This window comes from Protopterus annectens, chromosome 1.part0, assembly GCF_019279795.1.
Source record: "Protopterus annectens isolate FY-2018-M chromosome 1.part0, PAN1.0, whole genome shotgun sequence".
In the NCBI taxonomy this organism is placed as follows: domain Eukaryota; kingdom Metazoa; phylum Chordata; order Ceratodontiformes; family Protopteridae; genus Protopterus; species Protopterus annectens.
In genome coordinates, this window is record NC_056725.1 from 111,497,648 (window position 1) to 111,515,106 (window position 17,459).

At 40.3% G+C, this 17,459-nt stretch overlaps 1 protein-coding gene across 3 annotated transcripts in view; it reads right to left on the minus strand.

The window, feature by feature from the left end:
• The window catches only part of CCDC61 (coiled-coil domain containing 61), a 934,642-nt gene that overhangs the window by 219,765 nt on the left and 697,418 nt on the right, over positions 1-17,459 (minus strand). For 2 of the 3 annotated variants that reach the window (XM_044087502.1, XM_044087417.1), the window contains exons 9-10: positions 1,085-1,209; positions 920-998 (exon numbers count right to left, since the gene is read on the minus strand). In XM_044087502.1, the coding sequence (XP_043943437.1) occupies positions 920-998; positions 1,085-1,209 (204 nt within the window). The remainder of the gene's footprint in view (positions 1-919; positions 999-1,084; positions 1,210-17,459) is intronic. The other variant, XM_044087587.1, reaches the window with a different exon arrangement.

Sequence of the window (17,459 nt, forward strand, 5' to 3'; positions counted from 1 at the left end):
TTTTTGGCATTACAAAAGCAAATTTTTTTTTTAATTTTAGAATAAAAATTTCCTCCAGAAGAAAGTGACAAGGAAATTAAAACAGCACATCAGAACAGTTAGTAACACTGCTTCTAATAAAATTTCAAAGATACATTCTATTTAAACAAAACAGGTTTAGAAAAGAAACACAAAAAGTGCTCTCAGAAAACTTGTGATGTATTCTCAAACAAAAAGGCAAATGTTATATGTACAGCAGGAATAAACCATATTCAAATATACTTGGTTGCTCTTTTTTATGAGCTCTTTGACATACCGTAGGAAAAGGAGCACAGAAAAACACAGGCAAGGTCTACATGCAATGCAAGAGCTAAAGCACTAAAATGTTAATGACAGCCATCTAAACATAACAATCTCACTTTACTAACTTCTACAGCAGTTTACAGTAAAATAGGTACATCAGCTCAGAAAAAAAATATATGAATGCTTTGGAAGATGCACTAAATGAAGGCCTGCTTGCTGACAGCTTTGAATAGCTGCATATTTTATATAGAGTGGCACAGTGAGCTAAAAAATCATGCTTAATTTGGAATTAGCCATTTTGATATCCAAATTATCAATAACATAGCATGCAAAGGAGTGGGAGGAATACATGAATGTTTTGGATCTGGCTGAAAGGGCAAAATGACTGGCAAGCAATATTCCCCAGTAAGCAAAACATAGCAGTCTGTCTATTACAATAGTAAAAAGTTCTACAAACACTTAGCTTCTGTCTACTGCACTCTTCAGGCTGAGCCTGAAATATTCAGTCTGAATTAGAACAGATGAAAATACATACATACTTACACACATACATTCATACATACTTGGATGCAGACATAAATAAATATATATATATTCATGTATCATCTTGCCAGAAATCTAATTACATAAAATCTACCTTAATCTGGCTGGCTCAGAGAGATCTTCAAATTCGCTAGTAGAGCTTGCTGAGGAACGTCTGCTTTTGCCACTTTCCACTGTAAAGTTAAATGGAAAACTTAACAAAAGATAATAATCAATGTATATAGCTGACTGTTCGACTAAAACAAATTTGTATTCATGCCTGACGAATTACGCTTTAGTCCTGTGTGTCTTCTTCCACGGATTGGTTTAGCTCTGCGAGAATTGGACCGTCCTCTTTCTGTGCTTGCTGGAGAGCATCGAATATCCCGTTCTATTTTCCTTGTGCTACAAAATCACACAAGAATAAAGATATCAGTGTACCACTGTGGTATAGCTTTACACTGTCATTTACCTTCCGATTCAAACCTTCTACAGGACACAGTGGCAATAATTTTATTTGTTAATCAGGTATGCTCACTGGGCACAAAGTTCCCAAAGTTCCTTTTCAAGGTAATCAGGGTGCAATGTCTAGTTAGGTGGCTTGCTCAAGGGCACATAGTAGGCAAATGAGGGCCAAGAGAATCAAACCCTCTACCACAAGAACTAAATCTTGCAACTGTAACTTCTGCACCAACTACCAGACAATTTGCCAGGCTTAAAGTAGACTCTTTTAAAGTGATCCCTACTGCATCTCTATATTCACAATTTGACATTTTCAACTTCATTCTGCTGAAAGTCAAAAGGGCACTGGACCACACAGGGGCTTGATGTACAGTGCAACAAAACTATTCAATAAAATTAATCAATTAAAGTAGTATCTCTGATTAGTGTGTTTAACTCACATTCCCCGGGATTCAGTAAAGAGTACACTAAGTGTACACGAGATGTATTCAATAAAATTCTTCTCATTTTTGTATTTTTTAGTCACTCGAAAATTTATGCTAAGTATACATGTAGTCTACACTTTGTGGTAACCTTTATGAATCCCTGTCAATATTTAAGGCTGTAAAAATATCAGTAGGAAAACTAAAATTAGGAAGAAGAAGGTGTGTGTTATGTTTGCATTGTCTGTTCCTGAATGCAGTGTACACTTAGTGTAGGCTTTATTGAATCTAGCCCAACGACTTTGTATCATTATATAAACCAGCTGATTTTATTCATTGTTTCATCTTTATGAAGCATTTTTTAATAAAGTAAGAAGCACACACTGGTTGCCATTATATTTTATTAGAGTATTTTGAATATTTATTTACTTTATTTAGGTACAATGTTAAAGCCTAAACATGTATAAAATCTAAACAAATAAAAGACAGTGAACAATTAAAACTAATTACAAAACAAAACGCAAAGCACAGATCTTAAATTATTTAAAAATAAAACTGGCTAGCAAAAAAAAATCATTATTTTAAATTTAGTATAGATATAGGTAAACTTGCCAGGCCTGCAGTAGACTCTTCTAAAGAGATGAAATAGTACAGTTGTGCAAGTTGAACTTACCATAGCAGAAAATGTTCGAATGATCACTGCTGTAGTAGCCTTAGGTATAAGGGTTATACTCGCCAAGGAAATAACAGCCAGCTAGCTTCTAAAGCTTCAGGACACCTTCCACACACTCAAACTGTCAAGATGTTTGAGCTAAGCTGACTAAAAGACAAGTTTGGTTGCAAAGCCCTCCAGAGCTTTCCTGCCAGCAGATAGGGGGAGATTGAGCCCTCAAAGGACTATGCTAAGAGTAACAAAATGCAAGTCCACATCCTGGAAGAAAAAAACACTTCAAAAAACAAAAGGGGTAGATGAAGGGAGGGACAACTGCAGCAGTGGTCATTTGAACATCTACTGTTATGGTAAGTTCAGCTTACAAAACTGTACTATGTTTATCACACTGATCACTGCTGGCAGTAGCCTTAGCTATATGGGTGCATTACCATAGCGAACTAGACTTGGAAGAAGAAGAGTCCATCAACACCTAGAGATGGTCATAACCAAGCTTTACCTGGACCTAGAGAAGGAATCAAACACACAGTATTTTGCAAAAATAAGTACAGAGGGCCAAGTAGCAACTTATACAACATTTATAAAATCCAACAGTTTCCAAAAAGCTTTAGATGAAGCCAAGGCCCTGGTAGACAGCACCTTGACCCCACCTGGAACAGGTTTGGTATGGTGAGTATAACAAAACGTAATAGCCTTAGATGACCATTTGGAAATGGTTTGTTTTGACAAGTTGTCCCTTCTTCTTATCGTCACAAGATGAACAATTGATCCAAAGATCCGAGAGATATAGTTCTGTCAAAATAGTACCCAAGTTGTCTATAGACATACAAGGTATGGAATATCCTTTTCTCCTCATTTTTAGATTCAGTAAAGAAAATGGGAGGATCAGTAGTTTGATTTAAAGTAAACGTGGGCACAACCTTAAGCATAAAAGAAGGATTACTTTTCAAAGAAACCCTGCCTCTATTTAGCTCACCATAATAGCTTGCAACTTAGATACCCTTCTTGCAGAGGTCGAAGAAGTCAGCAAAACTGCTTTCCATGTTAGGAACCTTAAGTCAGCCCAATTAGCTAGTTCAAATGAAGCAAGTGTTAGCTTCTCTGACATAAAATTAACATCCCAAGAAGGGCTACCAGTTTACATTTTGACACGAGACTGCCTTGAAAGAGGAGGATCTATGGGCAGACATGCTGGAATGGCTGATAAATGAATCTTGATAGAGGAGTAAGAAAGGCAATAGGATAGTAAATCACACAAAAATTGTAAAACCACAGAGCAACTAGCCCTGAATGGGTGCTGGTTATGTTATTGGCACCAGCTAGAAAACATTTTTAATTTTATCTGTCCTATGATAACCAGGAAAGTTCAACTGAGCAAATGGCTTATTTTCAGTGGGTGTTCTGGGAAGAAAAGCTCCACAACAGATTCAAAAACATTCACTCAGTAGTTGAGTAATTGTATACAACGGGAGAAAACCCCACAACAGATTAAATATTCTACAGTAACTGGTAAGTAATTATATACAATGTGAGAAAATTCCCAAAGCAGATAAAAACACTGATTGAAATATATTTACAGAAATATTAAGAATGCAATACGAACTGCAAGTAGCAATACACACTACAGAAGTGGACAGCCAAACATATGAATATATTGTGGATTTGTTAATAAATGATTTTCTAGTAGCAGGCTTTCTTCCCTACATTAGTACCTACTGTATGTCCTCAGTAAACAGATGCCTAAAAGTAATTAATACCTTATCATCCAGGCGTTAATTGAAAAGGACTGATGTCACAGTGTACTAAACACCCCTATTCTTCTGTGCATAAAATATAAAAGACTAAGGAATTTTACATATCCTATCCACCTTTTACGGTGCAGATGGACGATTAGCAGGAAAATTGCAGGCAGTAACACACACATCCTCTAATGCTGACAGAACATGAAGAGTGGTGGTAGGTTCTGAAAAATTCTTTTGTAACCATTCAAAAGTATTTTTGAGGGACTGAGAAACCTCAGTGCTCTCTCACTGAAAACACTGACACATCCTAGCAATAGTCTCAGAGAAAAAGAAATCCCACAGGAAGAATAAAAAAAAATGAATTCTCCTCTTAGTCTGAATCAAAAATCTGAGAAAAAAAACTGAATCCATCCCCGTATCTTCCTGTTCAGATTCAGAATCTTGAATCTCTTCAAGAAAAGGGGAATCCCTCTTTTTTTTTTTTTTTTTTTTAACCAGATAACAAGAAGGATTAGTAGCCTGAATTAAACCATGAACTAGACCCAGTAAACTACTCCTTTCTAAAGAATTTTGAGGAGGAATAGATAACATGCTTGTTTTTTTTTTCTTTTTGGCAGGAAAAATGGGGCTAACTGCGTTAGTAACAGCAGCAGCTGCTTTCCTAAGGGATGGGCACAGTATTCTGTCTCAACAGGGAAACCCTTCCCTGTCCCTGTTCCCTCTCTCAGGGCTGACAAGAGCAACTCCACTTGCCCACTGAGGTGACTCCAATATCTGCAGAGGATGTGGCTAACTCCCTGGACAATACTGGCTGTAGGTGTTACACCAAAGGGATCCAGTCTAAAAGATGAGTGGTCTCAGGTACAGCAAAGGGCCACAGCAGTCTTCACTTACCTGTGGTTGAGGCAAATTGCTATCCTGCTGTGGTTTTGCTTAACTTTTTCTTTTTATGGCTGGAAGAAGGACTGACCATGAGACGAGTGGTCTGTTCCAAGGTCAAGATGAAAAGGGTGCATCTTTCCCAAGGAAGAAAATCAGCAAATGCCGGTAAAACTACTAGTCCAGAAAAGTTACCTTTTTGACAGAAAAAACACAGTAAAAAGCACTTTCAAACAGAATGCCATCTCTACCAAGTAAAAATAAACACAATTTCTCCACAGGAAATAGTTTACTACTTTAAATGTGACAAAAACTCTTTTTAAAAGTATGTTAGTGTCTCAAGATATCCATTAAAACACAACACTCCTACCTTTAAAATAACTTTTCTGAAGAGGAAAGCAATAAAAAAATAAATGTAAGAAAATGGAAAGTTTTCCCCCCAAAGGGAACGTATCTACCCAGCAAAGAAAAGCACAAGCAGACCATCGATCCTCAAAAGCCTCAGAGGAGCATACTCTTCGGCTGCAGTACAGCTCTGAAGAACCTCACGTCCAAACTTGCCTTTTAGTCAGCTCAGCTCAAGCAGCTTGACAGTTTGGGTATGTGGAATGTGCCCTGATGCTTTGAAAACTGGATGGCCATTATGTCCTTGGCAAGATATAACCCAAATAGCTAAGACGAGGAACATATGAGAAATTTCCTAAAAGACTTCTTGGTCTCATATGACTGAATTAGGGATGGTTGCTACTTCCATGGGACATGGACAGGTCATGAAAAAGAAATCTCATCAGATGAATATTCAGAACAGACAGAGGCGTGCACCCGACCACCTGAGCTGTCTTGGAAGGACATAGGGTCGCAACAACTTTTAGATAAGGAGGACCTAGATTGAGTAGGACATGGATGGCGAAGGCAAGGAACTTAAATACATCCGTCTGCAACCAGCAACTAGCACAAATCCCAAAACACGGGCATAATATAAGATTTCTAGGTGTTGCAGTCATTTGCCTGGCAAAGAAATTTTGCACCCGTTGTTGATGGGCTGGAAAAGTAACTGAAAGCCCCAAGTAAACATCATTGCAGTAGTCAAGATGAGGAAATAGTAGAGAATTTACCATCATCTCAAACCCCGATGATGCCAGACAGACCTTCAGCCTATCAATATTCCTTAGATGAAAGGAAGATGCCTTGACAACAGCTGACAAGTGATTCCGAAATGTCAGTATGTCATCAAAAAATATACCTAGATCACAAAAATGAGGACTAAATTCCAACAGATTCCTATAACAAAGACTCAATAGTGACAGAAAATAAGATCTGATGGATGGACAACAGCATGACCCACACTGGCTCAATCTTAGCCAGGGTTGAGTTCCAGGTGACTAGGTATCATCCAATCAGCTAAGTAATCTTGTTAGGCAAATTAACTGGAGAAAAAAAAAAAAAAAAAGAGATGCAGAGGTGAATAATAGAACACCCCTCCTTACCATAACCTCCTTTACTGGTAACATGTACTCTGTGAATAACAGGGAAGCTAAACCGATCTACACAGTTACACAACATTCCAGCAGACAGGAGTCAGAGGAACGTATCCCTGATGCCACACATGGAAAACAGCCAGAAAAATAAGAAACTAGAGCAAGATCAGGTCAGAGAATAGTAGTGCAACTGAAAGGCATTCAGTCAAGACTTCACGAGCCACAATATCAGAATTTGCAAAAGACTAAGAAGGTCCAAGTAGGAGTATCTTCTCTGCCATCGAGCAAAGCTGCAGGCATTTAATCAGGACTGAATGATCCATGGTGTTAGAAATTACAAACAAAACAAGAAGGGCCAAGATTGAATACTTTTTCTGATTCCTTGCCATCAAGGTGTCACTTGAATGAATATGGCATCTGTGGTTTTCACAGAATTAAATCCTGAATGACATGGATTCAACGAGTTATGTTACATCAGACAGGAATACACCTCCACGTACACCATATTCTCAATAACCTTACCAGCAAAAAGAATGTTAGAAACTAGGTGATAAATTCTCCAAAACAGTTGCACCCAAAGTTTGTTTTTAGAGAAGGAAAATAACCACAGGCCCTTTTACTGAAGGTGGGATCACCCTGGTTGTCAAAGAGGATGTACCTATGTGGAGGAAAAACAGTCCGTGCAACTAGGGTTACCACCTGTCCCACTTTGTGAGGGACAGTCCCTCTTTGGGCAGTTGTGTCCTGCAAAAAAATCTAAAAAATAACAAATGTCCTGAGATTTTAGGACAAAAATATTTCTTAAGTTTTCTTTAATAGTTGCATAGAACAATTGAATTTTTATCTGAAACACCTAGATGCTATATGAAATAGCATAAGCAACTCAAATGCTACAAGAATAAGCTTCTATTTTGGCAAAAAAGTGACGTTCTGTCCTTTGTACTGGTCATAGGTATGTTTTGTCCTGCAAAATCTGACATTTCTACAAAAAATGTCCCACTTTGGGCATTTGAAAAGGTGGCAACCCTACGTGCAACCCAAGGCAAGAGCTAACTAGACTGCATCTGAGTGACCGCTCAACTGAAACAATGTCCATGTGCTTCTTATCAATACAGTCACAATCCACCCAACAAAAAACCAAGTTACTACTCACAATGACACCCTTAAACCTTAATGGCTGGCGGCTGAAGAAAGGTACTCCTTATCTTTAGCAACCTTGTCTGCAAAAACTGCAAGAAAATCATGTAGCCTTCCCAACATTCATCACAGATAAATACACTTCAGGTCATTACACAGACAAGGCTTCATAGTCTCTCCAAAATTAAGAAGAGTGCAGTATGACAATTAATTACAGCACAGCTCGCATTAGACACAAAATCTGCACTTGTGTTTTTACATATCTGAGTGTGGTACAATGCCATGTTGCCCAGAATAAACTTGTCCTTAAGAAGGTGCATCTTACCCCATCAACCCTCTAACATCCACCTCAAGCCTATACATCAGCTACAGCTCATGGCTGAACCAAAACTTGCAAAGTACTAGTAGTCAAGGGTGTACACTCTCACGGGCAACCTGATCTAGTTCACCAGTAATAGCAATAATTATATGTCAAATCCGGATCATCTGCACCAAATACCTCTAAGAGCTGGTCAAGAACTTGGCATGCAGTACCAGAATCGACCCTCTTTAGATACCTGCATTTTATCAGCAATATTATTGGGGACTGAGGTGTTACAAAGGCAAACCTGCAATAGGCCAAGTAATTATCAGAGCAAGAGATGGGCCCCACCACATCCCTAGATTCTAGAAAAAGTTAGAAACTCAAGTGAAAAAATGTCTGAATTTATGGACTGCAGTGAAATTGACAAGAGTGAAGCCAAAACTTTCCATTAAACGTAAGAGTTCCGTGGCCAGTGTGCATATGTGATCTACTCAGGTATGAAAATCCCTGAGGGCTAACCATCTACGGGATGTATGAACTAGGTTGACAGGGAGGTCTGACAACTCTTGCAGGAATTCTGAGGCAACTGTGTGGATGGTACACAAACAAAAAATTGCAATAAATTCCTGCCCCAAGGACACAGAGTAATATTCTCTAGCCCTAACCATTAATATAGCCACCTCACCAGCTAAGTCTCCAAACGTGGAGCTATGAATCACCTGAAAACATGCAAAGCAAAATATAAAACAGACCTTGCATTCTCCTTCAGCAAAGTTTACCTAATAAATCCCAGGTCAACTACATAGGGTAAATGTGGTACATCAGGTATGATTACCCAGTTTATGCCTGAGCAAAATGGCACTGCATAACACAATTCCAGGACAGTTTTGGAGGGCAGGTTCTGTTCATTGACTGGAGATGAAAGTTTAATGCCCTAGGCACTGGCAAAAGGCAAGTAGGACTCTGGTTGTCATGCCATTTCTCCCTTAGGAGTTGGTATCCCTATAAGACAACCCCATTAGGGCAAGTGAGAGGGATCCTATCCCTATTTCCCCCACATCATGGTGGTTCACATCCTCAAGCCCCTACACATACTAGAGCACTGAGAATAGACAGGCAAGAATCAAAAGGGATTGAGTGCTAACAGAAATTCCCTGAAGCAAGCGAGCCTCAGCTCCAGTCCAGCAGGCATTTTAGGTTAGGCGCAAAAACAACAGTATGGGTCTATTATACAAAAGTGCAATGCAAAATACAGTAATTTACAAAACACACTACAAAATATACAAGGCAAAAAACAAAGCAGCATAACAGAACACCAAAAACTGCACACCCTGGCAGAGACTATGAGTGCAAGACTGCCCAGAAACCTAGACTAAAATACTGAGTTGCATAAGTAACAAGACAGGAAAAATTCAAGAACAAAACAGGTCCAGGAAAATCACAGAAAAGACACACATTCCATATCTGATAACTCTAAAGCACCTAACAAATTTATGAAACCAACTATCTTTATTCCTGCAAATGTCTGGCATATGTCAAAGAGAGTCCAAGAAAAGTAGAGTTGTGTAAGTCATCCTTCCATAACAGTGGATGTTTGAATGATCACTGCCATAGTAACTTATGGGCTATATGGGTAATATCCTGCATAGCAGGTTCCAAAGCTTCAGGGCACCTTCCACTTCCAAGCATCCAAACTATTAGTCAGTTCCATCTCCTGGTGTTCTTCCCTGAACCTAAAAATAAGAGTAAAGGGACACTTCATGCCTTGGATGTCTGCAGAGAACAAGATTTTTCAGAGCTTCCAATCAGTTGTTTATTTCTTGTGGAGTTAAGAAGAAGGGGCAACGTGTGTCAAAGCATACTATTACCATATAGCTGACTCAGGTTATTTGTTTTTGTTATTTCCACCACAACAAAAGGCAAGGTCAAGGCACACTGTACCAAGGCCTTTGCTTTATCTATGTGGCTTTTTGAAAAGGGCTGTACTCTAGAAGCATGCTAGAAGTAGCAGCTTTGTCCTCCATATGTACTATTACAAAGCACAACAATCTAGATTCCTTCTCTAGTTCTAGGTCAGGCTTTGCTAGGACCTTTCTCCAGAGGTGCTTGGAACACCTCCCCTTTTACACCTCCCAGTTGTCCTAAGCTATGGTACTCTACCGATATAGCTTTGTAGATGCAGTAGCTGCAGCTCTCGCCCTCCTCCCACTTTATTATTTGGTGCGTTTTATATGCAAAGATGTGGACATTTACTTTTTGTTGCTCCTAGCAATTCCTCTCAGGGTTCAGCCTTCCTCACTCAGTTGGCATGAAAGATCTGAACAACTTGGCATCCAACCCTGTGTTTTTAGTCTGCTCAGCTCAATGGTTTGAGCGCATGGAATGTGCCCTGGAGCTTTGAAATCCAACTGTCTTATTTCCTAAGCAGGAAATGATCCAAACAGTTTAGACTACTGCAGCAGTGATCAATATGATGAACATCCTTACGTCATCATGGCTTAATGGCATTTGCACATAACATGGGACAGGAAAAACACTAGACAGCAGGGATACTCCACATCTTTTGCTTTAAAGGCACTAAAAAGAAAAGAAAGAAACTCGGGGGGAACCACCACTAGACACCAGTGATACTGCATGCAGACTGATTTAAAGGCACTGAAATTATTTAAACACTGTAACCTCACACCTCTCGCAGAGGATATCAGTCCTCTGCACTACAACTAGTCATCAGGGATTTTAACTGATAATTAATAAAGCAAGTTTTTTTTAACCATATAATGAGGATCTTGGGCATCACTCAAGGTCAGCAACAGTTTGTGAGTTACAAAGGAAAGAAACACGTCACGTATAAGCATATTCTCAACCTAGTAGCAAAAGAAATCAAGACAAAGACAAAATTAATGGTGGAACACAGACACAGTCTGGGAGGGATTATAATTCTTCTTCTTATGAACTTAGATAATCACTAAAATAACAGCTTTTGCACTAGCATACATTTACTAGTATACTTACTCTAATGTCCGGCATTAATGACTGACTGTAGGTATCTGTGAATTATGAAGGCATGAAATAAGGGAAACAACTGGGACATTCTAGCAGTACAGGAAAAGGTATAGGGTACATGGTGTGTCTGTTTTACTGTGTGTGTGTGTGTGTGTGTGTGTGTATGAATAGGGCAGTAGCTAATGGCAGTTCAAAAACATGCTAGTTAGCCGATAATAAAGTATTTCCTCATTGCAGATAATTTGTCTCCGAATAACAAATGCCTGCATTGTGTAAACAGTCCCTTATTTTACCACAACTCTTAGTGAGCAGTGGAACTGTTTCTCAATCCTTGGAAATGTGAGGGCCAAGTCCCACTTACATACACATACACACACACACACACACGTACACACACATACACCCGCACGCACACACTTTTTTAAGAAAAGTAGAGAATGGCAAAATAAGGATAAAGCTGACAGAAAGAGGTCTGAAAGATTGAGAAACGGCAATAAAATATTGTAACCTAGCTCAGTTCTGGGTGATCGTGTCCAGTTAGGTTGCAAACAAGATCTGAGAGCTATAGGAGAAGACTGGTGAATGATGGAAAAGATGGAGTTTAAGCTTTGGAGAAGAAGAATTTGCAAGTCTGATTTGTCAGATGGTTGCTATACCTATCAGTTGAGGTGGACAGACGGGTTAATCTAAGATACAGGCATTCATGTTAGAAGCTGAGGGTAGTTCATCTAAATATGCTCATCAGTAAAGGGGTTAAGAAAAATTTCACATCACATTTTGGACAGAATGTGGGTTAGTCCCAACATCCAAATGATCATTGTGAACGTCCAGTTATAATTCCCTAAAGACGAGGTCCAAAGATCAAGTAAACAAATGTGATAATTACCAGAAAAATATTTTTGAATAGATGAACATCAAAGTCATCAAATCAGCAACTTTAAATGGGGGACTATTAATCACAAAGATCTTGAAAGGCAGGCACATATGCAAAACCTCCAAGGAACTGCTTGACCATCCAATACTAAGTCACAGTCCTGTTTCTCCACAAGATCATACTGGGTAGAACTAGGTTGCAAATGTATCTTGACTCTGGAATACCAGATACCAAAAATCTATTTTGACTGTGAAATACCCAAAACCAAAATCATATAGGTGTTTGAAATAGGTAAGAAGTACCTGCACAAGGGCTGCCTCAGGAGGTGTAGGATGGAGAACCTCTTTTCACCTTCAAAAGAACTGGGCAGATTCAGTCATACTTGACACCATGTTTGACAGATCCAAGATCAGAGGATCTAAAGTAACAGCCAGACTCTGAGTGTATGTTGCTGTTGCCCAAAAACATGGATGATTTTCTTGACATGTATTGGGGGGTCCTGTACCACCAAGGACTCAATATCCTAAAACTATAACCCCCTTGCTTAACAAGATGTGACAAGTGTTTTTTTTTTTAATTCTCTGAATGTTATTATTAGGTGAAGAATCAGAGTGGTTGGTCTCCTTCTACATGTATCCTTCCTTGGAAGACGTACAGGAAACTTTCCATGAAGCAGACGAGGTAGCCTACTACATTCTTCTACATGGCAAACTGGGTGATGCTGGAGTGCACCATTTCCTTAAGATCTGATCTAAAGATATCCAACATCTTCAGCCCCAGAAGAGTTGCAAATGAGTGCCTTATGGAGTTTATCAACCACTTAATTTCAGCTAGGATGTGAAATGCTAAGAATGATGTCCCTGTCTTTTACCCACTGCCAGACTTGCATCAACTCTCTGCACACGTGCATGCTTTTTACCTGTTTACATATAACATGATAGACTGCACAGAGCACTGAACATGGAAAAGCCCTGGATGCACCTTTCATGCCAGATTCTTCAGGGACAAAAGGACCGCACATGATTCTAGCTGGTAGATGTAAAGCACCAATTCTGGATGGGGGACCACTTCCCTTTAAGTGCAGAGAAGCAGAGATGAGGTCCTCATGTACCAGTAAAGCATGCATCATCATATCCTAAGACAAGTATATCTTGCAAGGAGACAACACCCACTTTCAAGCTAGTGAGGCATCACTCCAGGAGAAAGTGGCAAGTACCTGACTCCAAGAGATCTGGGAGTACATACTGACGGCGCAGACACTATGCCACTGGACGATACAGTCAACTGCTGGATGACATCTTCAGGTATGCAAAAGGCACTAGTTCCACAAGCAATTTTCTTCTGTGTCCTTTCAAGGGGCACAAATGTTAGGCAGTGTCCAGAACCACACTGATTAAAAGTTTTCCTGTGAGACAGGCCAAGACAAAACTTCTCACAGTTTATGGTGCATAGGAGATTACTAGGCTATTGGCTTAAGAGCCCTTACAAGCTTAACATTATTCCCTGAGTTTTACCCAATTTTTGATCCCTAAGGGCTAGAGGATAGCTTAGGTTTGTGCCTATGCATTACAGTATTTTACAGACTGCCCCTGTCCATAAGGGACATGCGTACCACCCCAGGAGTGAATTTATGATTCCCCATCCATTGCGTTTGAAGAGATTCAGGGAAGGGCTCTGCTTTACATGAACAGAAAGCCTAAGGACTGCAACCACAGAAATGTTCACTCTTCCATTCAAGGGAAGCAAACAGGAAGTCCCATGATGAAATCAAAAGTCAATCACAGAGTTCCTTCACTTTGTCATTATAGTTAGCAGTCAGGGTAACACCCTGGCCAAAAAAGACCAAACGTCAGGAGACTGCACTGAAAGTGATGGTCACTCAGGCTGAACAGAAGGAATCTGAAATACACCACACACAATGGTAGGAAAAATAGGGATCTGTTATGTCCAGTGACACCATTCCGACACCCTGATGCAACAGAGACATAACACCTTACAAAGGCACTATCCAGGGCTTGAAATATAGATATGCACAATGAGATCTAACATGGAACAGAATATTTCTGTCCCTCTTGGAACCAAAACAAGATGAGAGAAGGTCTTGTTCTGCATGCAAGACAGCCTCTATGCCTGTATGGGTTGTGCAGTCTTGGCTTGTCCAACACATCTGCAATGAGAGCTTGGTACTTGAATGTAAGCCCTTCTAGAGAAAGAGTGAGAGAACAACAATGTGGTCAGGCTTGATCATCATCAGCATCTACTGTTCCTTGGTGATGATTGTTCAAACCAGTGAAAACTCAGAGAAATAAGTACCTTGAACAATTCTAGAAAACAGGACTGTGCCAACTGGACTGCCAAAATCACCCCCATGGCTTAGCTGGCACCAAAGATGGGATGACAATCTGACACAACATCCCTTCTCAGTAAATGAGAGGGGTTTCTTCCTGAGGGGTTGCAGGGCCTAGAAAAAGGGGGGACAAGATGGATTCATAAAGGTCCTCCAAAGTTGCGACACCCTTGCTTAATATTCAGGAGCACTAGGCAACTTCTACCCAGAATAAAGTATTCAGGACAGACTGCTGAGCTAATCATTCAGGGTGGCAGGCCTCAACTAGGCCAATCTACACAGGCACAGTGGGTACAAATGCATGCTTCCTTACTTGTCTACATAACGCATGCCAGATTGGAAATGACACGGAGTCATGAGAAAAACTGGAAGGATTTTTCTCTTCAGATTCTTTAGGGCCAGGAGGAGTGCACATGAACCCAGCTGCCTGATGTAAAGTATCCTCACTGGGTCTATATTATATTCTCGAAAGCCGACAATGTCGAATCTGACATTGTCGACACGAGAATATCGAATGCTCAGAATCTCGAGCGTGTAAACGGAAATCCCCGTAAGGGGAGATTTCCGTTTACTGCAATGTAGTGCGGTCTCTGAGTTGGTATATTTAAGTAGTGGGGGGGGGGAGGCACAGCCCCCCCCCCAGTGGGGGGTGCAGGGGGACTTGCCCCCCTGTTTAAACTCAGTAGGGTATGTTTTTCTTTTTTTGTCTTTTTATAAGGTCACTGTTTGAAGACATCGACCATATGGTGTCAATCATATGTTGTTCAATGTTTTCAAATGTCGATCTTATAATATAGACCCTCCTCACCATGAGAAGGACCACTGGTTAGGTATGGGTGTGCTCATGAAAGTTAATGGCTAGATGGGATATGTCAGATGTGTACATCCAGAATGTACCCCCATGGGAGAGAGTTAGGGGCATGCTACTCATTGTCCCCTCATCATCAACAAATTTAAGCCCTTGCTAGTGATGGAAAAGGTAATATGCACTGGGATCAGGAGGCCATCTCACAAATGTGACCAATATGCCTATTGTGACAGACATAGTGTCAACAGAAAAAAAATTATAGCAAGCACCATATGGTAGTCCAATGTAAAAGCCATAAGCATAGTCTGAACTAACATCTCCTTAAGCCTAGAATCAGGGAGAACTGAGTGCTGTTCCAGTTCCTGATACATATGAAAAAATAGCACCTTAGCAGGTGAAATAAATGACTGAGGGATCTGATCCCTGACATTGCAGACAAGATGATTCTTGCCCACTCTTTGCCATGCTTTAGACTTCTTTGACAGGCTGTAAGGCAGTAGGAAGTGGCCTCTGGATCTTGCATCAGACTGAGATCATGTAGGGGTCTGCACAAGGACCTAACTCTATTCATCCATGATTTTTAAGGGGCATTCACTTTCTTGGGAGGCAGCAGAATAAAATCTAGGTGTTTCCAATCTTCATATGTCAGATTCTTGCTGACGGGCTCCACATACTGAATTGACATGATGCTTCCTCTTCTCCATCCGCAGACACTTACTAAAACAATTTTCAGGGGAGCAGATGGGGACACAGGCCATACTGTACTTCATAACCCTCAGGTGTCTCTAAGGAAGAGGTCATTTGGTGAGGGGTTTCTGGAAGGAAGTCTCATTATCTTTATCACTCCGAGAAAATAGCTTCCAGGTCTTCTGATTCCTCACAGGAAACAATGAGGAAAGAAAAAGAGGAAGACGCTCAATCCTCCCCAACACGGGAATGCTCACATATGGATAATGTGTGTAGGGATGAGGGTGTGAGTGGAAGGGACTGGGTGTTTAGTCATGACTCCAACAATGGATTCACTGTTTGGAAGCATGCTACTGTACCTTAGGGTGTGCATCTACACACAAAAGGAAAAATACTATCAGACTCCCCACAAAGCTGCCTGAAGTCTGAAACATGAACTGCAGACTTTGATGCTGCAGAACCTGGCGGACCCTCCTCAATCCGCCCCACTGAGCCATATTGGACTACTGGGGAGGCCTGATGAGAACAGTTCTCTCACCCCAGGTGTTACAGCAAAATATGGACACATGACACAAATGACCACCCCCTGGTATAAGGTTAGTCATAGCTGTGCTCTTGCCAGTTGATGAGGAAATGGGAGATGCTTATATCCAGAGATGTATTCCTCCCACAAAGGTGATAGCTGTGGGCATTTCTCTTCTATTCCTCAAATCATCCACAGGTAGGAGGATGGACGCAAGCTTGAACATTTCTATCCAATGGATAGGGTATGATGTACTGGGATGAGAAGGGCAGCTCACAAAGGAACTAACAGGAGAAGGTCACCAATATTTGCCCTTCATCTTTTTTTAATGTTTGGCTATTTAAACCTTGGCTCTAGATGATTGCCACTGTTGAAGTGACACCCTGACCCCATGTACTAAAATGGGAAAAAGGAAAGGAGGATGGATGGATGGATAGTGCTCCTACAAATACCTGGAGCTATACGAGGGGACACCAGCACCTCTGCCATGGGCACTTTTAACCATAGTCATTTTCCAGAAAGCAGTATAGTCCAGAAACTTTCTGCCTTGTATATCGACAGGTTGCTAGGTTCGACTACTGGGACTTATGGCAGTGCATCACGCTATTCTCCCATGCAGTAGAGATGTTACTGGTGTGTACTTGCTCATTAATAGATGTCTCAAGAACAATGTGTAAGCTTTGGTGCTTTAGACATCTAATAAAGCTTAATTATGAACATTTGACTGACATCTGAACTATGCAAGTGACAGAAAAGAACTTGCAGGCTCAACTGGTGTATATGTAATCTGAAAGTGTTGCATGTAACATCTGGCATGAGCAGGCATAGGTCAACAGTACATGAACAAATATGCTTCTAAGATGCCAAAGTGGAGTGTGGAAGAGAAAATAATGAGGCAAACAGGCCAGAAATGGGTACATTTGAATACCCTGACTTCTCAAGTCTGCCAAGACAGGAATTAGACATTTGTGAAATACTCTGAAATACTCTAGCAGTAGTCACTAGACCAATGTGAAGTAGGGAGAAATGTAAACTCTCTTGGTCAATCTTAAAACCACAAACATCTTCTACAAGGTTTGTAAATAGTTGCATGCCAGATATTAATGGTTTCTTATCTTGAATTTTGGAACTTTTAAATACAAATTCCTTACCTTAAGACAAGAAAGAATCTGGAATAAATACATAAAAAAATTTAGGAAACAGAAAATTTATCCCAGAACTGCCCCCTGTACTACTAATGGACAGATGCAGTTCCTAAATGCATTGTTCCATGCATGGGTCTCCTCAAATTATCTATTGTATGATCCCGTTTATTTCCG